Here is a 26,359-nt window from a genome sequence, read left to right as displayed (position 1 = left end):
TCACCACCACCTTCTCAAGGGCAATTAGGGATGGACAATAAATGCCAGCCTCGCCAGCGACGCCCACATCCCATGAACCAATAAAAAAAGACAGAGGGGTCAAGGGTGGATTTTTTTGAGGAATTAATACGTTTTCAAAATTCCGAAAACACATGAAAAAATACATTCGTCCACGACCCTCTGTTGCACTTTTTCTTTAATTGGTTCACGGGATGTGGGCGTCGCTGGCGAGGCGGGCATTGATTGCCCATCCCTAATTGCCCTTGAGGAGGTGGTGGTGGTGGTGGTGGTGGTGAGCCGCTGCAGTCCGTGTGGTTGCAACTTGAACTGCAAAAAGCAACAATCAAAACCGGCACTCGTGAGGCACGCGGTCCGGGCACAGGGGCGGGAATGTCTTCCCGCGCGCGGCCACCAGAGGGAGCACGGGGGAGGGGGCGGTGTTCCAGGAGCGCGGCAGCTGCAGCGCCCTCCGCGGCCCGGAGGTGTCTCTGTTTCTCCGGAGCTTGGAGGAGGAGGAGGGAGGAGGGAGGAGGAGGAGGAGGGAGGAGGGAGGAGGAGGAGGGGTGGAGTTACCTTGACGACGCCGGACGTGACCTGCTGGTGTGCAGGGGTTGCCGGAAGAAGGTGCGGGAGCGGGTGGTGGAGTCCCGGGGATGTTGCTGCAGCCTCTGTCTGTCTGCGGTGCGGTGCTGACTTTATTTAATGTCCTGCTGTTGTAAATCCAGGCGGATGGGCTCCTCCTATGGATGCGCGTTTGTCCTTCCTTTCAGCCCAGTGTCTTGTTGATGACCGAAGAGTATGTGCCATGGGGAATTGCTGGACTCGGTGCTTTCGGTTGTTTAGGAAAGAGGCCAACAGGATCCAGCGGGGCGGAGGGTGAGCCTTTTAATCATTGTTCAGAATGCAGCTCCCTGTGTGTTGTTCATGCGACACGGTTCAAAATGAACATGCGGCCAGCGCATGAAGCATTTAATTGTTAAATTGTCTAGTGCCTGCCCAGTTAATTATTTTTAGTTCTAGTTATCAGAAACTGAAAGGTGCGCTGCTACTTAAAACCACTTATATTTTTTTTTAAAGGCGGTTTTTATACTTTGTCACAGAGGTCCTTATGTTTGTAGTGCTGAATCTTTGCAATATCATTGCAGGGAGGAGTGCAGGCGTTCTCCCCTCCCCTTCATTTAAATAACACTCTGCTTCAACACAGTGTGAACTTTTCACATCAAATGTCTCCCCTCCACCTCTCACTTTGGAAATGTACATGAACAAAAGTAAAGGAGAATGTCTTTTGAAGTTTAGAATTTAGACTAGGTAAGTTTTTAAAAACAAATAAATGCATATCTTGGGTCCATTGATCTGTGGTTGGAGTAGGGTCTATTAGAAAACAAAAAGGTAACCAATGTGTGGAGATGGAAGATGTGGGTATGTTTTTTTGTGAATACTTTGTGTCTGTTTTCACAAAAGAGGGGGATGATGCAGAGATTGTAGTTAAGGAGGAGTGTGAAATATTGGATGGGATAAACATAGTGAGAGAGGAAGTATTAAGGGGATTAACATCTTTGAAAGTATAGGATTAAGCTGGATAGCTCTTTTTCAGCCAGCATAGACACGATGGGCCGAATGGCAGCCTTCTGTCCCGTAATATTCAATGATACTATTCTATGGTTGCACAAGCCTGACTGAAATGTTACGATGTGTTTTTTTTAAACTGTTCAAACAAATTCTTAGATACATTTTGTAAAGTTACTGTATAATTTGTTACATGGTATTTTTAGTTGGATACAATGACACTTTACATTTGTCAGTACAGTTAGAATTAAGTTGAGGAATGTTTCAGTATGTCAGTTGTCAAGCTTCTAAATAGGCCACCCTCTTTTGTAGGTATGGGGAGGGGGGACTAGAAATAGCTTTCACAAAAGTAATACCCAAATTTGTGTTTTTAGGACCAAGGCTACTGGGGTTGAGGGGAGGGTGTGAGGGGAAGGATTACACTTAATTTGTTATTTATAGGTAAGATCGTTGGTCCAATTCTCTAGCTCAGCCCTGTTTTTTTCCCCAAAGCTGAGTTTGTAAAGATCAATATAAATGAGCAAACTTCTGGTTTTAACTTATTGGCTGTTCTGGATCATGTACCCCTTTACTGTATACAAATCCAGTCTGTATTGCTGCATCTGGGCATCTTAAGTGCATTCTAGACAATGACATTGCAGTGGATTCATTGCTTGTAGTACTGCCATAAAAATTTCCACACAACTTTATTAACAAATCATCAGTGCATTAAATGATTGCACTTTTTTGTTTAAATGAGAAGGTTTATGCTCGTCAAGTTCAATGATGCTATTGCTGGAGAAAGGAATGAATCGGTTCCATTATCTCTTTAGTCTCTCATTCTTTCAGTGTCTCAGTCAACCATGCTCACATTTAGTAGCATGGATCAGATGCAGGGTGAACCAAACTCTGCACTACCATAACCTCTGAAGGATGCTCTGTACTGACGTTTCCATTTCTCATACGAGACAATTTTTGAAAATGCTGCCTAATATGGCCAGAAATGTTCTGTGGACTTGCCTATTAGGAGATTACATAGTCACTACAGATGGAGTAGAATTTAATCATATTAATCTACGCTAGATTTGAATTCAGACCCCTGAGATGAGAATGTCGAATCCATTGTATTTTTTAATGTAATCAATATGATGGGATGATATTTCTTTTTGAATATGGTTCTCCATATTTTAAAGAAATTTGAGTCCAACCAATCCTCCTAGGCTGCTGGTGAAGACTAGGTAGAAAGTTTGGGGGCATTGCTTATCGTCATAAAGGAATCATTGGGTACTGAAGAATTGGACGCAAGCCAATATACATACACATGCACCTATGCTGGATTAATTTTTTAAAAATTGACAAATCTGACCCATGGAACTACAGGTCATTTAGCATTTTAACATCAATAATAACTTGTCAAATAATGGAAATTAATCTAAGGAATAAACTGGAGGAATACCTGTATAGCAATAACTTAGCATTATCTAGTGAAGGTTCTGCTCAACAAACCATGACTTTTTTTGAGACTGACAGATAAAGTAGTAGTGGAACTCTTTGGATGTCTGTGTGCACAAGATAAATCTGTAATAAAAACAAAAAAATTGTCTGAAATATAGGTCTTGGATGTTAGCACTTCATCTCCCTATGATCTGGTTTATTTGGACTTTCAGCAAACGGTTAACAAAATTCCACATGAAAAACATTTTTTTTAATTCATTTATGAGATGTGGGTGTCGCTGGCAAGACCAGCATTTATTGCCCATCCCTAATTGCCTTTGAGAAGGTGGCGGTGAGCTGCCTTCTTGAACCGCTACAGTCCGTGTGGTGCAGGTTCTCCCACAGTGCTGTTAGGTAGGGAGTTCCAGAATTTTGAACCAGCGATGATGAAGGAACGGCGATATATTTCCAAGTCGGGATTGTGTGTGACTTGGAAGGGAACAAGCAGGTGGTGGTGTTCCCATGTGCCTGCTGACCTTGTCCTTCTAGGTGGTAGAGGTCGCGGGTTTGGGACAATTAACTAAATTCATAGGAATCCCTGGTACAACATTGGACTGGATAAGAAGTTGGTTTAAAAAATATAGGAATCTGAGTACCTGTAACAGGTACAAAGTTGATTAGCATCTCTGGGGGGCCAGTGCTTGGACCCTGGTTTCTAATCTATATCAATTGGGTAATGAAACCAAATGAGAAAAAAGGTTACGGCATTTGTTGACAAAATTAAAATAGGAAAAGCAGTAGAGGCGGCGAATGTAACAAAAGATTTAGTTCAATTATGAAAGTGGATAAACAAACGGTAAATTAGATTTAACACTGACAAAATTAAAGTATGTTACATTGGTTCGGACAAAATGTACATCTTAAGAATACAATAAGTGGAATTTAACCTCCTACAACCCTCTGAGATCTCTGCGCTCCTCCGATTCTGGCCTCTTGCGCATCCTCGATTTTGATCGCTCCACCATTGGCGGCCATGCCTTCAGCCGCCTAGGCCCGAAGCTCTAGAATTCCCTCCCTAAATCTCTCCACCTCGCTACCTCTCTTTCCTCCTCTAAAATGCTCCTTAAAACCTACCTCTTTGACCAAACTTTTGGTCACCTGTCCTAATATCTCCTTGTGTGGCTCAGTGTCAAATTTAGTTTGAAAATGCTCCTGTGAAGCGCCTTGGGACGTTTTACTACGTTAAAGGCGTACATAAATGCAAGTCAATGACTTTCAGCGAAAAGAAGTACCTCCCAACATGTAACCTCGTTCTATACTTTTGTAACTTATTCTTATATCCCCATGTCTTCCCTAACCTATCAACCTAATTCTTTATTCTCTTGGGCTGAGTCTAATCTTTCATCATTTCAAGGGACCTCAATCAAATCTCCTTGCAGCTTAAACTTTTCTAAAGTACATAGCCCCTGCTCTCTTAGCCTATCCTGGTAACAAAGGGCCCTTAAATTAAGTATTAATCAAGTGGCCCTCCTCTGAACCTTTTCCAGTTTCTCTATTATTCTCCACCATGTGAGGGAACCAAAATTGTGTACAGTATTCTAGATGTGACCTGACCAAGGCCTTATACAGACCAGTTGGACCATTGTTTTTATGTAATCATATTGGCAATACACCTTAACACCCTATTTGAATTTACAATAGTCTTGTAACACTGATCATGGACTTTCAATGATTCATGCACTATAACCCCCAGATCCTTCTCCCATACAGCAGTTTTGAGCATGCAACCCTGAACGGTGAAAACATGTTTGGAGTTGCCCATAACCAAAGGGCAATGTTGCGTGGTAAATAAGGTTGGTGAGCTGCAGACCCAAATACCCACATGGGAATATGATGTAGTGGCGATAATGGAGACCGAGCTCAAAAAAGGGCAGGATTGGGTACTAAATATTCCTGGATACAAGGGGCCTGATTTTAGCAGGCCTGCGGGTTTCCGGCGGGTTGGGTTTCGGGTGCGTGGCCTCCGCGCCCGGTGAAATTAGTGGGTTGCCCGCGCGATCGTAGCAGGCAATCCACTAATTGGAATCACTTACCTGCTCCTCCGGGGTCCGCGCTGCTGGTCTGCGCGTCGGGCGGGCTGCGCATGCGCAGTACGATCTGTCAGCTGGAGGCTCTCTAGTTAAAGGGGCAGTCCTCCACTGACAGATGCTGCAACCAATGGAACAAATTACAGCATGGAGCAGCCCAGGGAGAAGGCTGCTCCCAGTTTAATGATGCCTCACCCCAGGTATCATCAGATGGGGTGAGGAGGAGGGGGAGGACAGAGATCTTCCACCCGGCAGGCGGGAGGAAGCGGCCTGCCTCTGCCACCAAGAAGGCCTGGCTCGAGGTGGCAGAGGGGGTCACCTGCGCCACCAACATATCGCCCACCTGCATACAGTGCAGGAGGCGCTCCAATGACCGCAGTAGGTCAGCCACAGTGAGAACACTTAGTCTTTCCCCTACACTCCGTCTGCCACAACACTGCCCCCACCCCACATCTCCTTCGGCACCGCCAACACTACTCTGTCACATCACCCCTCATACCCACTCAAACCCCATCCTCATCTTACCTGCACCTACTCACCTCGCCAGTACTCACCTCGCCACTAACACGCAACCCAATCCTCATACAATCTCATGGCTCTATCCCATACGCACCCTCTTGTGCATCTCCCTCACGGCCAGCCTCACTCAACCTGCCACCACCTGTGCTGCAGCCACAGGGCACGCATCGCATATGTGCAGTAGGTAGCGTACGGCAAACGTGTCGTGAGCATGAAGGGGATGCACAAGGGTGTCTGAGGTTTTGCCATGGGTGTTACCTATATTGAATTTCAGAGCAACAAACATCACACATTATATTGGCACCACCACTGCCATGTCTCCGCGAATCCTGTCTGTTGTGTCCAATAATGCCCGCTCCTGGGTATCACTATGAGGACCCACCACTGCTGCTCGGAGAGGTCCGGGGAGCTGCGCCTCGGTCTGTGGACCCTGTGGTGAGGGTAGTGCCCTCTGCGACGCGTCTCTCTCTGCGGTAGCCCTCCCTCCTGCTGTACAGGTGGATGTGTCACAGCACTCTGTGTTGTGGAGCTCCACGTGTCAGAGTTGGACGGCATGGATGGCGAGGCTGGTGATGCTGTTCGCCCTCCGAGGAGGTCATGACTGCAGCTACGGCGGCCCCCATCCGCAATATGTACATCTGAGGGGGTCCGCAAGGTAGGCACATGTCTCCGGACCCCGGGGTGAGTGTGCAGGTTGGTGATTTTGACCGTCCGGAGGGGGGTGGTGGAGGCCACACTTTGTCCCAAGTGACAGAGCGGCCTCCTGCAACGGGTGAGGGTCTCACCCCCCCCCACACCTGTCAAATGGACCTTTGCAGCTGCCACAGGCTGACGGCTGCAACACGTCCAGTTCAACTAGGACTGTTTCCCCCAGTGTGTGAAACAGTCCCATGTTTCCCCAAAATCTCACACAGTCCCTTAATCAGGTCAGTTAATGACCTGAACAAGCGAAATAAATAACCTCAAGTGGCATCCCGCTGGCTTTAATTGCCTGCGGGATTCCCACCAGCGGGGGCCACGCACGCACCCCCGCACGTCATCGGGGAACCCGGAAGTGGGCGGGATCGTGGCGCGATCCGGTCACGTGACTGGATATCGGGATTTTCGGGGCCCCCCCCGCTGGAAACGCACAGGAAACCCGACGGTAAAATCGAGCCCGAGGTGTTCAGGAAAGATAGGGATGGAAAAATAGGAGGTGGGGCATTGGTCGTGGCAGTATTGATTAAGAAGAATATTGCAGTGCTGGAGAGAGAGGATGTCCTTGAGGGGTCAAGGACAGAATCTATTTGGTTAGCGTTAAGAAACAATAGAGGTGCCATGGCACTACTGGATGTATTCTATAGGACACCAATTAGTGGGAAGGATATAGAGGAGCAAATTTGCAGGGAAATTATGGAGAGGTGCAAGAACCATAGACTAGTGATAATGGGGACTTCAACTATCCTAATATAGACTGGGATAGTAATAGTGTAAAGGGCAAAGAGGGGGAGGAATTTCTGAAGTGTGTTCAGGAGAACTTTCTTGATCAGTATGTTTCTGGCCCAACAAGGGAGGAGGCATTGCTGGATCTGGTTCTGGGCAATGAGGTTGGTCAAGTGGAGAAGTGTCAGTGGGGGAACATTTAGGGAACAGTGATCATAGTATCCTAAGGTGTAGATTAGTTACAGAAAAGGACAAGGAGCAAACTCAAAGTAAAAATACTTAATTGGAGGAGGGCCAATTTCAGTGGGTTTAGAACAGATCTGGCCCGGGTAAATTGGAATCAAAGGTTGGCAGGCAAATCGAACAATGGGCAGCCTTTAAAGAGCAGATGGCTCTGGTACAGTCTAGGTATATACTCTTGAGGGGGAAAGGTAGGGCAACCAAAACCAGAGCTCCCTGGATGATGAGAGAGAGAGAGAGTAAGATGAAGCAGAAAAACGGGGCGTATGACAGATGTCATACGCCCCGATGGCACAAGTGAGAACCAGGCACAATTGAGAACCAGGCTGAATATAGAAAGTACAGAGGAGAAGTGAAAAAGGAAATAAGAGAGAGTATGAGAATAGACTGGCAGCTAACATAAAGGGGAATCCAAAAGTCATCTATAGGCATATAAATAGTAAATGGGTAGTAAGAGGAGGGGTGTAGCCAATTGGAGACCAAAAGGAGATCTACGCATGGAGGCAAAGGGCATGGCTGAGATATTAAATGAATACTTTGCATCTGTTTTTACCAAGGAAGAAGATGCTGCCTAAGTCGCAGTAAAAGAGGAGGTAGTTGAGATACTGGATGGGCTAAAATTTGATAGAGGAGGTACTAGAAAGGCTGGCTATACTTACAGTAGATAAGTCACCCGGTCCGGATGGGATGCATCCTAGGTTGCTGAGGGAAGTAAGGGTGGAAATTGCAGAGGTACTGGCCATTATCTTCCAATCCTACTTAGATATGGAGGTGGTGTTAGAGGACTGGAGAATTGCAAATGTTACACCCTTGTTCAAAAAAGTGTGTAAGGATAAACCCAGCCACTAGAGGCCAGTCAGTTTAATCTCGGTGATGGGGAAGCTTTTAGAAATGGTAATCTGGGACAAAATTATGAGTCACTTGGACAAATGTGGATTAATAAAGGAAAGCCAGCACAGACTTGTTAAAGGCAAATCGTGTTTAACTAACTTGATTGAGTTTTTTGATGAGGTAACAGAGACAGTTGATGAGGGCAATGCGGTTGATGTGTATATGGACTTTCAAAAGGCGTTTGATAAAGTGCCACATAATAGGCTTGTCAGCAAAATTGAAGCCCATGGAATAAAAGGAGCAGTGGCAGCATGGATACGAAATTAGCTAAGTGACGGGGAACAGAGAGTAGTGGTGAACGGTTGTTTTTCGGACTGGAGGTAGGTATACAGTGATGTTCCCCAGAGGTCGGTACTAGGACAATTGCTATTTTTGATATATTAATGACGTGGACTTGGGTGTACAGGGCACAATTTCAAAATTTGCCAATGACACAAAACTTGGAAGTGTAGTAAACAGTGAGGAGGATAGTAATAGTCTGCAAGAGGATATAGACAGGCTGGTGGAATGGGCGGACACATGGCAGATGAAATTTAATGCAGAGAAGTGCGAAGTGATACATTTTGGCAGGAAGAACGAGGAGAGGCAGTATAAACTAAATAGTACAATTCTAAAATGGGTGCAGGAACAGAGTGACCTGGGGGTATATGTGCTCAAATCTTTGAAGGTGGCAGGTCAGGTTGAGAAAACGATTTTAAAAAAAAAAAGCATATGGGATCCTGGGCTTTATAAATAGAGGCATAGAGTACAAAAGCAAGGAAGTTACGGTGAACCTTTATAAAACACTGGTTCGGCCACAACTGGAATATTGTGTCCAATTCTGGGCACTGTACTTCAGGAAGGATGTGAAGGCCTTAGAGAGGGTGCAGAAAAGATTTACTACAATGGTTCCAGGGATGAGGGACTTCAGTTACATGGATAGACAAGAGAAGCTGGGGTTGCTCTCCTTCGAGCAGAGAAGGTTGAGATTTGGTAAAGTGTTCAAAATCATGAAGGATTCAGATAAAGTAAATAAAGAGAAACTGTTTCCATTGGCGGAAGGGTCGAGAACCAGAGGACCCAGATTGGCAAAAGAATCAAAGGTGACATGAGGAAAATTCTTTTTACGCAGCTAGTAGTTATGATCTGGAATGCGCTGCCTGAAAGGGTGGTGGAAGCAGATTCAATCATTTCAAAAAAGAATTGGATAAATACCTGAAGGGGAAAAAATTTGCAGGGCTATGGAGAAAGAGCAGAGGAATGGGACTAACTGGATTGTTCTTACAAAGAGCCGACATGGGCTCAATGGGCCAAATGGCCTCCTGTGCTGTAACCATTCTATGAAGTGAATAACGCTGTATTTATCTATGTTAAGACATCTGCCAGATACGGGCCCATTTCTCCCATCGCATCTAGATCCGCCTGCAATCTTTTTTTCATCTAAGGCTGTATACCCCATTTATCTTTATCATCCGTGAACTTGCGGACAGTTCCTCTGACATCTTCATCCAGGTCGTTGATAAAGATAGTGAAGAGGAAGGCCAACGCTATAGAAAAGTATATCACTCAAGCCAGTAAAGAAAAAAACAACTTGCATTTACATAGTGCTTTGTCGCATTCTCAGCATATCCCAAAGCACTTCACAGCTAACAAATTATTTTTGAAGTATAATTACTGTTGTTATGAAAGCAGATGTGGCAGCCACTTTGCACACAGCAAAGTACCACAAACAAAAATGACCAGTTAATCTGTATTTGGTGGTGTTGGCTGAGAAAATATTGGCCAGGATAACACGAGAACCCTACTCTTTTTTTCGAAGTGTCATGGGGTCGTTCACATCCATCTGAGAGGGCTCTCAGTTTATCATCTCATCCAAAAGACTGGACCTTTCACAATGTAGCACACCATCAGTATTGCACTGAAGTATCAGGCTTGATTGCACGCTCAAGTCTCTAGTGGTAGTCTTAGCGAATCTCCACTTCCCCAGGCAAAGTAAGAAATGAGAAAAAACTTGCATTTATATAGCGCCTTTCATGACCTCAAGATGTACCAAAGTACTTCACAGCCAATTAAGTATTTTTTGAAGTCACTGTTGATATGTAGTAAACATGGAAGCCAATTTGTTCACAGCAGGAATCCACAGACAATAGTTAGATAAAAGATCAGATAATCTGTTTTAATGGTGTTGGTTGAAGGATAAATGTTAACCAGGACACTGGGAGAGCTCCCTGCTCTTCTTCAAATAGTGCCATGAGATCTTTTGCATCCACCCTGAGAGGGCTGACAGGACCGCGGTTTAATGTCTCATCAGAAACCCAGCACCTCCAACAATGCAGCACTCTCTCAGTACTGCACTGAAGTGTCAGCCTAGATTATGTGCTCAAGTCTCTGGAGTGGGGCTTGAACCCACAACCTTCTGACTCAGAGGTAAGAGTGCTGCTACTGAGCCACTGTTACTGACAACTTAGGAATTGAATAAGCTGAGGCCTTTGGAAACACTCCATCAATATCCATGTTTCCTCACAGGCATAGAATCATAGGACGATTACAGCACGGAAGGAGGCCATTCGGCCCATCAAGTCCACGCCGGCTCTATGCAAGAGCAATCCAGCTAGTCCCACTCCCCCGCCCTTTCCCTATAGCCCTACAAATGTTTTCCTTTCAAGTACTTATCTAGTTCCCTTTTGAAGGCCATGATTGAATATGCCTCCACCACCTCCTTGGGCAGTGCATTCCAGATCCTAACCACTCGCTGTGTAAAAAAGTTTTTCCTCATGTCATCTTTGGTACTTTTGCCAGTCACCTTAAATCTATGTCCTCTGGTGTTCTTGACCCTTCCGCCAATGGGAACAGTTTCTCTCTATCTAATCTGTCCAGACCCTTCATGATTTTGAATACCTCTATTAAATCTCCTCACAACCATCTCTGTTTCAAAAAGAACAACCCCAGCTTCTCCAGTCTATCCACATAACTAAAGTCCCTCATCCCTGGAATCGTTCTAGTAAATCTCTTCTGCACCCTCTCTAAGGCCTTCACATCTTTCCTGAAGTGCAGTGCCCAGAACTGGACACAATACTCCAGTTATGGCCAAACCACTGTTTTATAAAGGTTCATCATGATTTCCGTACTTTTGCACTCTGTGCCTCTGTTTAAAGCCCAGGATCCCGTATGCTTTTTTAACTGCTTTCTTAACCTGCCCTGCCACCTTCAATGATCTGTGCACGTATATCCATAGATCTCTCTGTTCCTGTACCCCTTTTAGAATTGTGCCCTCTAGTTAATACTGCCTCTCCTCGTTCTTCCTATGGAAATGTATCATTTCACATTTTTCTGCGGTAAATTTCATCTGCCACATGCCCGCCCATACCACCAGCCTGTCTGTATCCTCGAGAAGTCTATTACTATCCTCCTCACTGTTTATGACCCTTCCAAGTTTTGTGTCATCTGCAAATTTTGAAATTGTGCCCTGTACACCCAAGTCCAAGTCATCAATATATATCGAGAAAAGCAGTGGTCCCAGCATTGACCCCTGGGGCATACCACCCTCCAGTCCGAGAAACAACTGTTCACCACTACTTTCTGTTTCCTGTCACTTAACCAATTCTGTATCCATGTTGCGACTGCCTCCTTTATTCTATTGGCCGCAATCTTGATGATAAGCTTACCGTGCGGCACTTTATCAAATGCCTTTTGAAAGTCCATATACACCACATCAGCTGCATTGCCCTCATCTACCCTCTCTGTTACCTCATCAAAAAACTCTATCAGGTTAGTTAAACGTGATTTGCCTTTAACAAATCGGTGCTGGCATTCCCTAATCAATCCCCCCCCTCATCCAAGTAACTGTTAATTCTGCCCCGTATTATCCTTTCTAAAAGTTTCCCCACCACTGAGGTTAAGATTCAGGAACTGTCCCTCTAGTTTGGAAAATTGCACATGTCACTCCGCTTTTTAAGAAAGGAGAGAGAGGGAAACCGGGGAATTATAGACCAGTTAGCTTAACATCTGTTGTGGGGAAAATGCTAGAGTCTATAATTAAGGATAAGGTGACTGAACACCTCGAGAATTTTCAGTCAATCAGAGAGAGCCAGCATGGATTTGTGAAAGGTAGGTCGTGCCTGACAAACTTGATTGAATTTTTTGAAGAGGTGACTAAAGTAGTGGACAGGGGAATGTTAAGGGGTGTTATTTATATGGACTTCCAGAAGGCATTTGATAAGGTCCCACATAAGAGACTGTTAGCTAAGATAGAAACCCATGGAATCGAGGGAAAAGTACGGACTTGGTTAGGAAGTTGGCTGAGCGAAAGGCGACAGAGAGTAGGGATAATGGGTAGGTACTCACATTGGCAGGATGTGACGAGTGGAGTCCCGCAGGGATCTGTCTTGGGGCCTCAATTATTCACAATATTTATTAACGACTTAGATGAAGGCATAGAAAGTCTCATATCTAAGATTGGTGGCATTGTAAGCAGTGTAGATGAAAACATAAAATTCCAAAGTGATATTGATAGATTAGGTGAATGGGCAAAACTGTGGCAAATGGAATTCAATGTAGACAAATGTGAGGTCATCCACTTTGGATCAAAAAAGGATAGAACAGGGTACTTTCTAAATTGTAAAAAGTTAAAAACAGTGGATGTCCAAAGGGACTTAGAGGTTCAGGTACATAGATCATTGAAGTGTCATGAACAGATGCAAAAAATAATCAATAAGGCAAATGGAATGCTGGCCTTTATATCTAGAGGACGAGAGTACAAGGGGGCAGAAGTTATGCTGCAGCTATACAAAACCCTGGTTAGACCGCACCTGGAGTACTGTGAGCAGTTCTGGGCACCGCACCTTCGGAAGGACATATTGGCCTTGGAGGGAGTGCAGCGTAGGTTTACTAGAATGATACCCGGACTTCAAGGGTTAAGTTACGAGGAGAGATTACACAAATTGGGGTTGTATTCTCTGGAGTTTCGAAGGTTAAGGGGTGATCTGATCGAAGTTTATAAGATATTAAGGGGAACAGATAGGGTGGATAGAGAGAAACTATTTTCGCTGGTTGGGGATTTTAGGAGTAGGGGGCACAGTCTAAAAATTAGAGCCAGACCTTTCAGGAGCGAGATTAGAAAACATTTCTACACACATAGGGTGATAGAAGTTTGGAACTCTCTTCTGCAAACGGCAATTGATACTAGCTCAATTGCTAAATTTAAATGTGAGCTCGATAACTTTTTGGCAACCAAAGGTATTAAGGGATATGGGCCAAAGGCAGGTATATGGAGTTAGATCACAGATCAGCCATGATCTTATCAAATGGCGGAGCAGGCACGAGGGGCTGAATGACCTACTCCTGTTCCTATGTAAACCAACTGGCCTATAGTTGCTGGGTTTATCCTTACACCCTTTTTTGAACAAGGGTGTAACATTTGCAATTCTGCAGTCCTCTGGCACCGCTCCCGTATCTATGGATGTTTGGAAGATTATGGCCAGTACCTCCGCAATTTCCACCCTTACTTCCCTCAGCAACCCGGACCGGGTGACTTATCTACTTCAAGTACAACTAGCCTTTCAAGTACCTCTATCAATTTTTAACCCATCCAGTGTCTCAATTATATCTTCCTTTACTGAGACTCTGGCAGCATCTTCTTCCTTGGTAAAGACAGATGCAAAGTACTCATTTAGTACCTCGGCCATCCCCACTGCCTCCATGAGTAGACCTCCTTTATGGTCCCTAATTGGCCCCACCCCTCCTCTTACTACCCGTTTACCGTTTACATTTTTTAAATTCATTCATGGGATGTGGGTGTCGCTGGCAAGGCCAGCATTTATTACCCATCCCTAATTGCCCTTGAGAAGGTGGTGGTGAGCCGCCTTCTTGAACCGCTGCAGTAGAAGACTTTTGGATTCCCTTTTATGTTGGCCGCCAGTCTATTCTCATACTCTTTCTTTGCCCCTCATTTCCTTTTTCACTTCCCCTCTGAACTTTCTATATTTCATATATATTTCAAGTATATCATATATTTCAAGTTACAAGAAGTACATTTTTGAGATGTTATTCCCGAAATGGCTTTAAAGTACTGGTACCAAATCAGTATTATTTTGCTGTAAGCAAGCGGAGGTTGCACTTCTGCTTAATTTTACTTGATAAACCTGATTCATCTATAGCCTGAGAAATGGAGTCGGTCACTTGAAGAGACTAGGAGAGTATGGGGTACCTTGTATTCCAAGTGATCAGCTGAAGAGGCTTATTGTTCACCTCGGGTGCGCTGCAATACAAATATTTTGCATATAAGGTCAGTCTTTGGTTGATAGAGTGCAGGGGCTTACGAGAACAGCCTTTTGCACTGGATACAAGGTTTTGGGCGAGAGTCCGAATTGTAACAATTAGTGGTGGCGTGGGTAACATCAAATTCTGCCTGCAGACCAAAATAGGCTGTTCAAATTTTAATTACTGGAAACAAACAGCAGTATTTGAGAATGAGTACAAAGGTGTGAAAATCATAGATCACAAGTTAGAATTAGCATGTCTGCTGTGTAGGAAAGGGACAAGGAACGTGCACACCAGTCAGAAATGCTTAGGCTGGAGGCAGCACCAGTGCTAGGAGAAAAAAGAATGGTTTTGGTTCAAGGTTAAAAAAAGGAGATTCAGTGCAGCTTTAAGGAGGAACAAAACAAAGATTCTATGTAAAGCTACGTTTTTAAAAAAAAAAGCTTCAGGACCTGCACGTGGAGGATCTACATAAGCACATGGTGGAGGAAAAGGGGAAATGGCGATAGCATAAGCTCATGATGGCATCACAATTTGCAACAAATGCAGTCTAAATGAGTGATGGTTAGGGAGCTTTAGCCCATGATCTAATACATGATAGACTTAGTAAATCTACTCATTCTAAAAATCAGACAAAATAGATGGATTTTTTACAGGAATTTGAGCTGTCGGTAAAGCAATACAAGTGGGATTGTAGAACTTAGGCAGAAAGGCTAGTACCATCACTCAGTGGGACAGTCCTGATTGCATTCTCCTGCATAGATACTGAATTCAATACACAGTATAATACAGTGAAAGGTGCAATGTGTAATTTATAATTTTGTGCCTGAAGCTCATAGGCGTAAGTTTAAAACAACAACTTGCACCCCTTTAACATAGAAAAACATCCCAAGGTGCTTCACAGAAACATAATCAGATTAACAAAAAAACTTTGTACGTGTGCTTTGACCTTTTATGCAAAGAATTGGCTCTGGAGTTGCATGATGTGGGGAAACTGGTTATAGGGGGCAAATGTAGTATTGGATGAAGAGATTAGTGAACTTGTGTTGAGAGACCAATTCCTAGGGATTGTTGCAGACTAAAGATTGTAGTTGCTTGATCAGGAGTACAAGATCAACTGGGCAAGCAAGATGGCCATTTTGTGGCCTTGTGAACATGGGGAAGCCATTGAGCAGGTGAGAAGATGAATACACATGCTGATAGAAAGGTGGTAAACTAGATGAGCTGGGATGATCAGCTTGTGCTGGTTCAGGGAAGCAGATCACTGTGTTATTGCAAGGAAAGTTCCATGTTTTGAATGCAGCAAGGTGAAACACTTAACAGCCAATTGGTATTTGAGAGAATCCACAGCGCAGTCGCAGAGACAGATTGCGGCCATATAATACGAAACATAATAGGAAGGACTGGGCTGGAAGAGGGGGCCCAATTTGCAGAGTCGGGTTACTAGACTTGTACTGTAGGGGGCCCTGCTGCTCCAGCCCCAACACAGCAGAGGTGTGCAGAGCAGCAGCAAGTCACATGCAGTGTGTCATTCAGTATACTGCTCTCTAGTGAGACCTGGGTAGTGCCAGCCAAGCAGGACTGGGAGAGTTATGGCACAGGGACCTGATGTGAGACCATGAGGAGGCTGAGAACACTGGGCTAACAGCACGGTCTGAATTTACATGGTTATTCCATCTGGGGAGCATGTTATCGGTCAGTCAGCGATGCCCAACGCAGCACTATAGTTGTTCAAAACTACACCCTATCCGTGATGAGATAGCTCTGTTCCTTGCCTTTCGAGGGGAGGATGCCGGAGGCCACATAGTTGGCGCTTCAGCATCAGTGTGATCTTCAGCTAGACAGCAGTCAAATAAATGGGGGCAGCTGGTGGCGAAGCCAATGGACAATGTTAGGCCAGTGTCACTGGCAGAATTAGCTGTACCAGGTTGTTTGTCCTTTGGGCAAAGCCAGGCAATGAGATACTGTAATAACAAAATATGATTTGCTTCTGTAACACATTCGTCACAAAGCCAGCAGCCCTATCGTAGTTTGCAAGGTTTTTACTTTACTGACTTCAATCATAGGCTGACCAGAGTAATCATACTACCCAGCTGCCCCCAAATTGTCTCCTGTAGTGTCAAGTTGTGTATTAAATGAAGGGCAGCTTCAAAACTTGCCTCAAAATAGGTAATGTAAAGAGAAAAAATGTAGTATTGGTTCTTGACTATTGTTGATCACCTCTAAACACAATTTTACCAATTTAGCTCTGTAAACTAATACAGTTGTAGTAACGTGCTGCAAGCTGTTGAGATGTGGTGGCACTGCCCCAGTGAATCGATCCAAAGGCCAAAAGATCACAGGAATCGAGTTTGAAAGAAAAGACAAACACAGATCAGTGTAATAGAATAAAAGGACTAAGAGAAACAAACCAAGTCATTCATTGGATGTGAAGTCCTTTGTGACGTTCTGAGGACATGATATGGCACTATATCAAAGCAAGTTTGTTCTTTCTATTTGCTGGTAGCATTTTCTGGCTGATGGATGTCACTAGTATGACTGATGCATTATTTTTTTCAATAGTAAGTGCCTTTCATCACATGCAGAGTTCATCTGTTTAAATTCACAATAATTAAAGAGGATGCAGACAGGGATGAAACATAATAGTTTATTCCATGTAAGGAGTCTTACAACACCAGGTTATAGTCCAACAGCTTTATTTGAAATCACAAGCTTTCGGAGCTTTCCTCCTTCGTCCACCCCAGTCCATCACTGGCATCTCCACATCAAGTTTATTCCATGAATGAGGAGGTTATCTGAACTTGGAAGTGGGCTAAGGAATGCTTCTTTAAGATTGTAATAGTATGTTCTATACTGTTACCCATTATACAGTTTAAGTGCAACATGTGAACATAAGCAACAGAAAAGCATTTTTTTAAAAGTTTGTGGAAATTGCAATTGTAGAATGTAAGTTTGTACTTCCCATTATGTCACATGAGCACCATCTCTCTACACGTGATTGGTCTCTCTTTTTCAAATTGGAAAGAGTACTAAATGCAGTGTGTGTCACTCAGTAAACGTGGGTCCCTTAGATGCAGAGACAGGAGAAATTATAATGGGGAATAAGGAAATGGCAGAGTCGTTAAACAAATATTTTGTATCTATCTTCACAGTAGAAAACACAAATATACCAGAAATAGTGGGGAACCCAGGGTCTAATGAGAGTGAGGAACTTAAAGTAATTAAGATTAGTAAAGAAAAAGTATAGAGAAATTAATGGGACTAAAAGCTGACAAATTCCCTGGACCTGATGCCCTACATCCTAGGGTATTAAAAGAGATGGCTGCAGAGATAGTGGATGCATTGGTTTTGATCTTCCAGAATTCCCTAGATTCCAGAACGGTCCCTGTGGATTGGAAGGTAGCAAATGTAACACTACTATTCAAGAAAGGGGGGGGAGGGGTGGGGAAGAGAAAACAGGGATCTACGAGACAATTAGCCTGACATCAGTGGTCAGGAAAATGCTAGCATCTATTAGTAAGGATGTAGTAATAGGGCATTTAGAAAATCATAATATGATTAGGCAGAGTCAACACAGTTTTATGAAAGGGAAAGCGTGTTTGACAAATCTTAGAATTTTTTGAGGGTGTAACTAGCGGAGTAGATAAGGGGGAACCAGTGGATGTAGTATATTTGGATTTTCAAAAGGTGTTACACAAGATTAGGGCTCATGGGATTGCGGGTAATATATTAGCATGGATTGGGAATTGGTTAACTAACTGAAAACAGAGTGTGGGAATAAACTGGTCATTTTTGGGCTGGCAGGTTGTAACTAGTGGGGTGCTGCAAGGATCAGTGCTCGGGCCTCAGTTGTTCACAATATATATCAATGACTTAGATGAGGGGACTGAGTGTGATGTGTCCAAATTTGCGGATGATACAAAGCTAGGTGGGAAAGTAAGCTGTGAGGAGAACGCAAAGAGGCTGCAAAGGGATACAAACAGGTTAAGTGAGTGGGCGAGAAGGTGGCAGTTGGAGTATAATGGGGAAATGTGAAATTATCCACTTTGGTAGGAAGAATAGTTTTTAATAGTTTTTAAAAGATGAGACTCAGAAATGTTGGTAGTCAGAGGGATTTGGGTATCCTTGTACACAAATCACAGAAAGTTAACATGCAGATACAGCAAGCAATTCGGAAGGCAAATCGTCTTCTTTGGCAGTCTCTCGGGCTCGAGGATGACTTGCTTCCACTCCAGGAGGGTGGGTTCTTTGGTGGCTGAATAGTCCAATCCTGGAGCCGCAGACTCTGCCACAGGTGTTTAATAAGGCGGGTAGATGAGATGCTCTGGATTCTGCGCGCTCTTTCCGCTGTTTACGCTTGGCCTCCACGTGCTCCACACGGTGACGATCGAGGTGATTGGCGCCTTCGTGGATGCTTCTTCTCCCGTTTGGGCGTTCTAGGGCGAGCGATTCCCATGTGTCGGTGGGGATATTGCATTTTTTTTAGGGAGGCTTTGAGAGTGTCCTTATAGCATTTCCTCTGCCCTCCTAGTGATCGCCTGCCATTGCGGAGCTCGGAGTAGAGCACTTGTTTAGGGAATCTTGTGTCGGGCATGCGGACAATGTGGCCCGCCCATCGCAGCTGGTTGAGCGTGACCAGTGCCTCGATACTGGCAATGTTAGCTTGAGAGAGAACGCTCACATTGGTACGCTTGTCCTGCCAGTGGATTCGCAGGATTTTGCGGAGGCAACATTGGTGATATCTCTCCAGGGATTTGAGGTGTCTGCTGCACATTGTCCATGTTTCTGATGCGTGCAGGAGGGCGGGGACCATGGCTGCTCTGTAGACCATGAGCTTGGTGCAGAATTTGAGGTTTCGATCTTCGAACACTCTGTTCCTCAGGCGTCTGAAGGCTACACTGGCGCATTGGAGTCGATGTTGAATTTCATCATCGATGTCCGAGAGGAGGCTCCCGAGGTATGGAAAATGATCCACGCTGTCCAGAGGCTCACCGTGGATCTTGATAGTCGGGGGACAGTGTTGTGTGGCAGGAGAAGGCTGGTCGAGGACCTTTGTTTTCCAGATGTTTAGCCTGAGGCCCGTTCTCTCATACGCCTCGATGAATGCATCGACGATGGTTTGTAGCTCGGCCTCTGAGTGTGTGCATACGCAGGCGTCGTCTGCGTACTGCAGCTCGATGACACAAGTTGGAGTGGTCTTGGTTCTGGCCTGGAGGCGTTGAAGGTTGACCAGTTTCCCGTTTGTCCTGTAGGTTAGCTCCACTCCGGTGGGGAGCTTCATGGTGATGGGGTGGAGTGTTGCAGCGAGGAAGATGGAGAAGAGTATTGGTGCAATGACGCAGCCCTGCTTGACCTCAGTTTGCACTAATATTGGGTCTGTGGTGGATCCGTTGGTGAGGATCACGGCTTGCATGTCATCATGGAGCAGGCGGAGAATGATGCCAAATTTGAGGAGGATGCTCCACAATCCCTCACGGTTGACAGAATCGAAGGCCTTTGCAAGATCAAAAAAGGCCATGTACAGAGGTTGATGCTGCTGCCTGCACTTTTCCTGGATGTGCCGCGCGTTAAAGACCATGTCCATTGTGCCTCTTAACAGGCGGAAGCCGCATTGAGACTCGGAGGAGCTCTTTGGCCACTGGAAGGAGGCGATTGAGGAGGATTCTCGCGATGACCTTTCCAGTGGCGGACAGTAGGGAAATCCCTCTGTAATTTCCACAGTCGGACCTATCTCCTTTCTTGAAGATGGTCACAATTACGGCGTCTGAGATTTCCCGGCGTGCTCTCTTCCTTCCAGACAAGGGTGATAAGGTCGTGTATTCGTGTCAAGAATGCCTCTCTGCCGTATTTTAGTACTTCAGCGGGGATTCCATCTGCGCCGGGGACCTTGTTTTTCAGCTGTCGAATGGCTTTTTCGACCTCACAGCGAGCTGGGGTCGTGTTGAGATGGTGGCGGGTTGCGGGATGGTGTCGAGGGCACTTGCGTCAAGGACTGCGTCTTGGTTGAGGAGGTCCTCGAAGTGCTCTCTCCAGCGGGCATTAACTGCCTCTTTGTCTTTGAGCGCCTCTCCATTTCTGGCTCTCAGTGGGGTAGGCCCCTGGGTACTCTGACTGTAGATGGCTTTAATTGCGCTGAAGAAGCCACGCACATCATGGTTGTCGGCAAGTTGCTGAGTCTCATGCACTCTTTCCACCCACCATCTATTCTTTAGGTCACTGGTTCTTTGTTGCACCTCAGCCTTCAGTTGTCTGTAGGCTTGTTTCCACTCGCTCGAGTTTTAATGGAGCCGCCAATTCAGGAGCGCGTTGCGTTTGCGGTCTAGGAGATCCTGGATCTCCTGATCGTTCTCATCGAGCCAGTCTTGGTGTTTCCTGGTCGAGAGACCGAGCATCTCCTCACAGGTGCTGACTATGGTGGCTTTTAGGGCAGACCGTGCCTCTGGTTCATTGGTCGTCGCCAAGTTGGTTGTAAGGTGACGGCTGAGTCGGTCAGTCTTCTCGTGCTCTTTGAGTCCAGTGACATTGTCTCCTCCGGCAGAGTTTTTTCTGCCGCTGCCGGTTTGGGGGCAGGTTGATGGAGATGGTAGGGCGGATTAGTCGGTGGTCAGTCCAGCAATCGTCAGCTCCGGTCATGGCGCAGGTGATGCGGACATTTTTGCGGTCCCTCGCTCGGACGACGATGTCTATTAAGTGCCGGTGCTTAGAGCGGAGGTGTTGCCATGAGGTCTTGCACTTGTCCCTCTGGCGGAATAGGGTGTTCGTTATGACGAGGTCGTGTTCTAGGCATTTCGTCAGGAGGAAGACTCCGTTGGGATTTGCTTTCCCTACGCCTTCCTTGCCTAATACGCCTTTCCAAAGGTTTGCGTCCCTCCCATCTCTGGCATTGAAGTCGCCGAGAAGAATCAGCTTGTCTCCCTTTTGGGATATGGGACAGGGAATGGTCAAGGCTAGAGTAGAATGCCTTTTATCTCATCCGTTGCGTCTAGGGTCGGGGCGCAGGCACTGACGACTGTGGTGTGCTGCTTCTGGGCCAGGGAGAGCTGTAGGGTCATGAGGCGTTCATATACCCCGCAGAGGGATTCGTTGAGTCATCCAACCAATTCGTTTTTTTACGGCAAAGCCGACGCCATAGAGACGGCATTCTTCTTCTGGTTTGCCTTTCCAGAAGAAGGTGTATCCGCCGCCTTGTTCTTTAAGCTGGCCTTCCCCTGCCAGCCGTGTCTCGCTCAGGGCGGCAATGTCTATGTTGTAGTGCCGGAGTTCCCGGGCTATGATGGCAGTGCAACATTCAGGTCTGTTGCTGTTGGGATTGTCCATAAGAGTCCTGAAGTTCCAGGTCCTGAAATTAATTTGGGTGGGTAGGGTGGGGTTGGGGTGAAAGCGGCCTGTGCATGGATTCTTTTAACATGGGGTGGTCGTTGCACACCAACCACCACACTGTCCTAGTGGAGCACGGTCTTGGCCCAATGACAAGGGAATCCGAGACGATTGGAGACCAGCTCTGCTGTAGGACGGAGACTAATAAACACTCATCGTCCACCAATCCACTGGAGCAGCGAGGGAGGAGCGGCAGCGGTGAGAACCTGACCTGGGCGAGGCCGGGTTAAAAATATGAATTAAATAAAACACGATAACAGGTTAACCTTAAAAATTAAGGTTAATGGTATGTTAGCCTTGTATTCCAACCCCCTTGCAATAAAGAGTGAGGAGGTCTTGCTGCAATTATATAGGGCTCTGCTGAGACCACGCGTGGAGTACTGTGTACAGTTTTGATCTCCTTACCTAAGGAAGGATATACTTGCCTTAGAGGGGGTGCAATGAAGGTTCACTAGATTGAATCCTGGGATGAGAGGGTTGTCCTATAAGGAGAGATTGAGTAGAATGGGCCTATATTCTCTGGAGTTTAGAAGAATGAGTGATGATCTCATTGAAATGTATAAAATTCTTAGAGGGTTGACAGGGGAGATGCTGAGAGGCTGCTTCCCCTGGCTGGAGAATCTAGAAGTCAGAGTCATCGTCTCAAGATAAGGGGTCAGCCATTTAGGACCGAGATAAGGAAAAATTTCCTCACCCAGAGGGTTGTGAATCTTAGGAATTCTCTACCCCCGAGGGCTGTGGATGCTCAGTCATTGAGTATATTCAAGACTGAGATCGATAGATTTTTAGACACTAAAGGAATCAAGGGATATGGGGGTCGGGCAGGAAAGTGGAGTTGAGGTTGAAGATCAGCCATGATCTTATTGAATGGTGGAGCAGGCTCGAGGGGCTGTATGGCCTTCTCTTTTTTATGTTCTTATGCAGCTGGCTTTTTCTACCCCAGGTATTGCTGTTCTCACAAGTAATTCATGAAGCTAATAGTTGCATGATTCTGTGCAAAAGCTCAATTAGTAAGTGTTGCTGAATTCATCACTGGCTGCTGTGTAAAAATAAATTCTTATTTGACTGGAATTTGCTGGTGTGCAGCATCTCGCGGCGTGCCCTGTTAGACCTTTTCCTGCACCCTTCAGCTCAATTTTTTTTTTGCCCTGTAAGTTGCTAGGAGTGTGAGCTGATAATGGCATGGTTGAGGGCATTGGGGCGTCTGGGACTTTGTTGAAAGGCGTGACCAACAGTGTATCTCCTTAACCAATGTGATTTAAGGGTTGAGAAATAAACAGAGGAAGGACTGAGAAGGAGGATGAATTAGAGTGGGTGAATTCAATGTCAAATCAGATATAGAGAGAGAAATAAAGAATGGGAAAGAAAGATTGGATTAAGAGAGAGAGAAAAAAAGAGACAAAGGAAAATTAAGAATTTTTAAAAACATTTTAAATTTGACATTTTAAAAATCTCCACCAACAATTCACTACCTGAGGAAGGGCACTTCACAGTTGAAATTGTTCACTTTCTGGGCCAGAGGTTGATTGGCAGTCATTAACAATTATCACGTCATTAAAAGGGTATTTATGTTCATTACTAGATTTATCTTTCTGTGGCGAGTTTAATGGGCTATTAATGTGCAAATGCAGCAACTTCATGAATCTCACGGGGAGGTTAAGACCGTGATGTCATTTTCGCGAAGCTAACGGCTGAGCGGCACAAATTGTCCAGCAACTTGTGATTCGCAGTTCACGGGGTATCTCTTCCCCGCTACAAGTTGTTGGCTGATTTTCACATTAATAATGACGTGCGTTGTTCACACGCCATTTTCCCCCCAGTAAATTTCAGCCCATTGTTTCACTTCCCATGCAACTACCAATAAGTGTGCAGCACTGCATCTAAATATAGCAAATTTTAGGCATACTCAACAAGCACAAAGTCAAAATATCATACCTTGTACTTTAATCATAATTTTAAACCAGTGGTTGTATGATATGGGATGGCTCCAAATAATATAATTGATATAAAAGCAAACCCCTTAGAGTAAGCACAGAAACCCATGATTAATGCACTGCTGTGTTGAGGTAGCGCATGAGTTTCCAACTTCAGATGGGACATTGAGAGTAGAATTATGTTACACCTGCTATCTCTCTCGCCTTCTTACACAATAACACTGATATATTCTGATTGCTTTCTCAAGCAGGACAGCCAATGCCCTGGGGCCAGATTTCTGGCCCACCATATTGAATATAAACTGTTGCGTACAAAAATACCCCCACCTGAATAAGGAAGCTGAGACTTTCAAATGTCGTATAATTATAAAACATTATGTTGGTCTAATTAAAAATATGTCTGAGAGGTAACCAGCACTTAATATCTAGGTATGTCTAAGATTTGGAAAGTAGAAGGTGAATCCTCGCTTCTGCTTTTCTTGCTACGCGGTTGTAAAGGTTAAGAAATTGAGAGCTAGTGTTTATAGCACATGCTAAAGGAATCGAGCTTTGCTGGTGACCCAGTTTGTTATACCCTACAGCTCAGGTTGCCTGCTGATTGCTGTCTCAGTTGGGCTTTCAGCTATAACATTTTCTGTGTCACCTGAAATTTGCTTTTTTAATTCTGTCAGCCCAGCTTTCTACTTGTTTCTATTCATTAGTAAAGACTAAGTAGTGTACAAATAGCTGTAAAGGGCATTCTGTTGTAAAATATCAGTGGAAACAGCCATTGTGATGGACTTGTTTAGGGAAATAGGTAGCACATTAAAATTGATTATTTCACAGAGTTCTGCAGAGCTATTGGTGAGCTTCTGGTATGGTCTAATAGGACCTGGCTGTTTTGTAGATGATTCACCATGAAACACTCTGGTTTAGTTATTGCTGTAGCACATTGCTGGAGCTAAATGGACTAATTGAATAAATGCAATACTGCAAATTCTATGAGCAGTTTATGGTTCCCATAAAAGATCATCTCCTGTGTTATACTTGAGCAGCTACAGTACTGTATACTAATTTTAGACACTAGCCTATAAAGAGGAAGAGAAGGGGGGTTCTATCAGACTCTGGATATTGGTAGATATGTTATGAGAAACATTTTGGACAGCACATTACTCTTTTGGGATACGTGTAGTCTCAATTAGCTGAGGGCTCCCTTTGTCTGATATCTTACTGTCCTGAGAACCAGTGATCCATTGTTAGGTTCTGACTCAGTTAAGGCTTAATCTGCAAGGTTTTTTTTGGAGTGTCTATTGACACTACTATGTCAGCCAAGTTGGAGGCGGGGTGAGACTTATAGCAAGACTTACAGCAAACAAAGAAAACCGCAAAGCAAGCAAAGTATTTACTGAGTCTATTTAAAAAGAGTTTCTACAAACTGCAGCAAACAGAACTCATGTCCAAAACTGCAGCAACTTCTCCCGACAAAAGCACGATGATTTCTCCAGCAAAATGCAGTGCGTGAAGGATAGTTACAAAGAAATTATGTGTGTAAAATCAATCCCAGTCGTTTAAGCAGTATGATTGACGGGGGAATTCCCCCATCATCTCCATTCTGGCCGGGAGTAATGGTGTCACTGTATGCAGATGCTTTTTTTGTAAGAGCTGAGATCATCAGACCAATTCCTTAGGTTTCTCCACTGTTGGTCGTTGACACTAATCCTCATCATGTCAGTTACTGGTGGTGACTGGGGAGGAGTTTTGATCAATAGTCTGGCCAATCTTACGGTATCTCTGGCCATATGACCTCAAAAGTACTGGTAAGCCACATCCCAGCTAGCTAAGATGGTGAACATTTTGGGAGTTAAATTTTAACTCTTGCAGAGCAAGGCTGCACAAATTACTGATGTACTTACTATTTGAGTTGATCCTGAGCATAATTCGAACAGGTTTCTGGAATCTGTCAATCCTGGACTCAGCTCTGATTTTTGTCAAACAAATAAATTCTCATTCAAAATTGTAAAAGCTATTTTAATTTTATAGATACATCATGTAAACTTGTATTTTTTTTATAATTGTTGAAAATATATATGCTTTTCTAGAATTAATTGATTAAGTTTTGAGGCTTTTTGCTTGTGTCCTATGCTCTCCCGGCTGTCCTCCCACCTCGCACCCTTCATAAATTTAAGCTCATCCAAAACTCTGCTGCCCATATCCTAACTCGCACCAAGTTCCGTTCACCCATAACCCCTGTGCTCACTGACCTCCATAGTCTCCCAGTCCGGGAACGCCTCGATTTTAAAAGTCTCATCCTTGTTTTCAAATCCCTCCATGGCCTCACCCCTCCCTATCTCTGTAACCTCCTCCAGCCCTACAACCCTGTAAGATCTCTGCACTCCTCCAATTCTGGCCTCTTGTGCAGCCTCGATTTTCTTCACTCCACCATTGGTGGCCGTGCCTTCAGCTGCCTAGGCCCAAAGCTCTGGAATTCCCTCCCTAAACTGCTCTACACCTCGCTTCTTTAAGACGCTCCTTAAAATCTATTTTTGACCAAACTTTTGGTCAACTTTCCTAATATCTCCTTATGTGGATCAGTGTCAAGTTTTGTTTGATAATCACTCCTGTGGAGTGCCTTGTGACATTTTACTATGTTAAAGACACTATATAAATGCAAATTGTTGATGCCATGTCTGAGTG

At 44.8% G+C, this 26,359-nt stretch overlaps 1 protein-coding gene across 2 annotated transcripts in view; it reads left to right on the top strand.

Moving 5' to 3' along the window:
* Positions 1-599: 599 nt before the first annotated feature.
* The window catches only part of ap1ar (adaptor related protein complex 1 associated regulatory protein), a 109,874-nt gene continuing 84,114 nt past the window's right edge, over positions 600-26,359 (top strand). The window contains exon 1 of one of the 2 annotated variants that reach the window (XM_067990992.1): positions 600-876. In XM_067990992.1, the coding sequence (XP_067847093.1) occupies positions 743-876 (134 nt within the window). In that variant the 5' untranslated portion in view covers positions 600-742. The remainder of the gene's footprint in view (positions 877-26,359) is intronic. The other variant, XM_067990998.1, reaches the window with a different exon arrangement.

Source organism: Heptranchias perlo, chromosome 1 (assembly GCF_035084215.1).
Source record: "Heptranchias perlo isolate sHepPer1 chromosome 1, sHepPer1.hap1, whole genome shotgun sequence".
Lineage (NCBI taxonomy): Eukaryota > Metazoa > Chordata > Chondrichthyes > Hexanchiformes > Hexanchidae > Heptranchias > Heptranchias perlo.
This window is presented reverse-complemented; position numbering and strand designations above follow the sequence as displayed.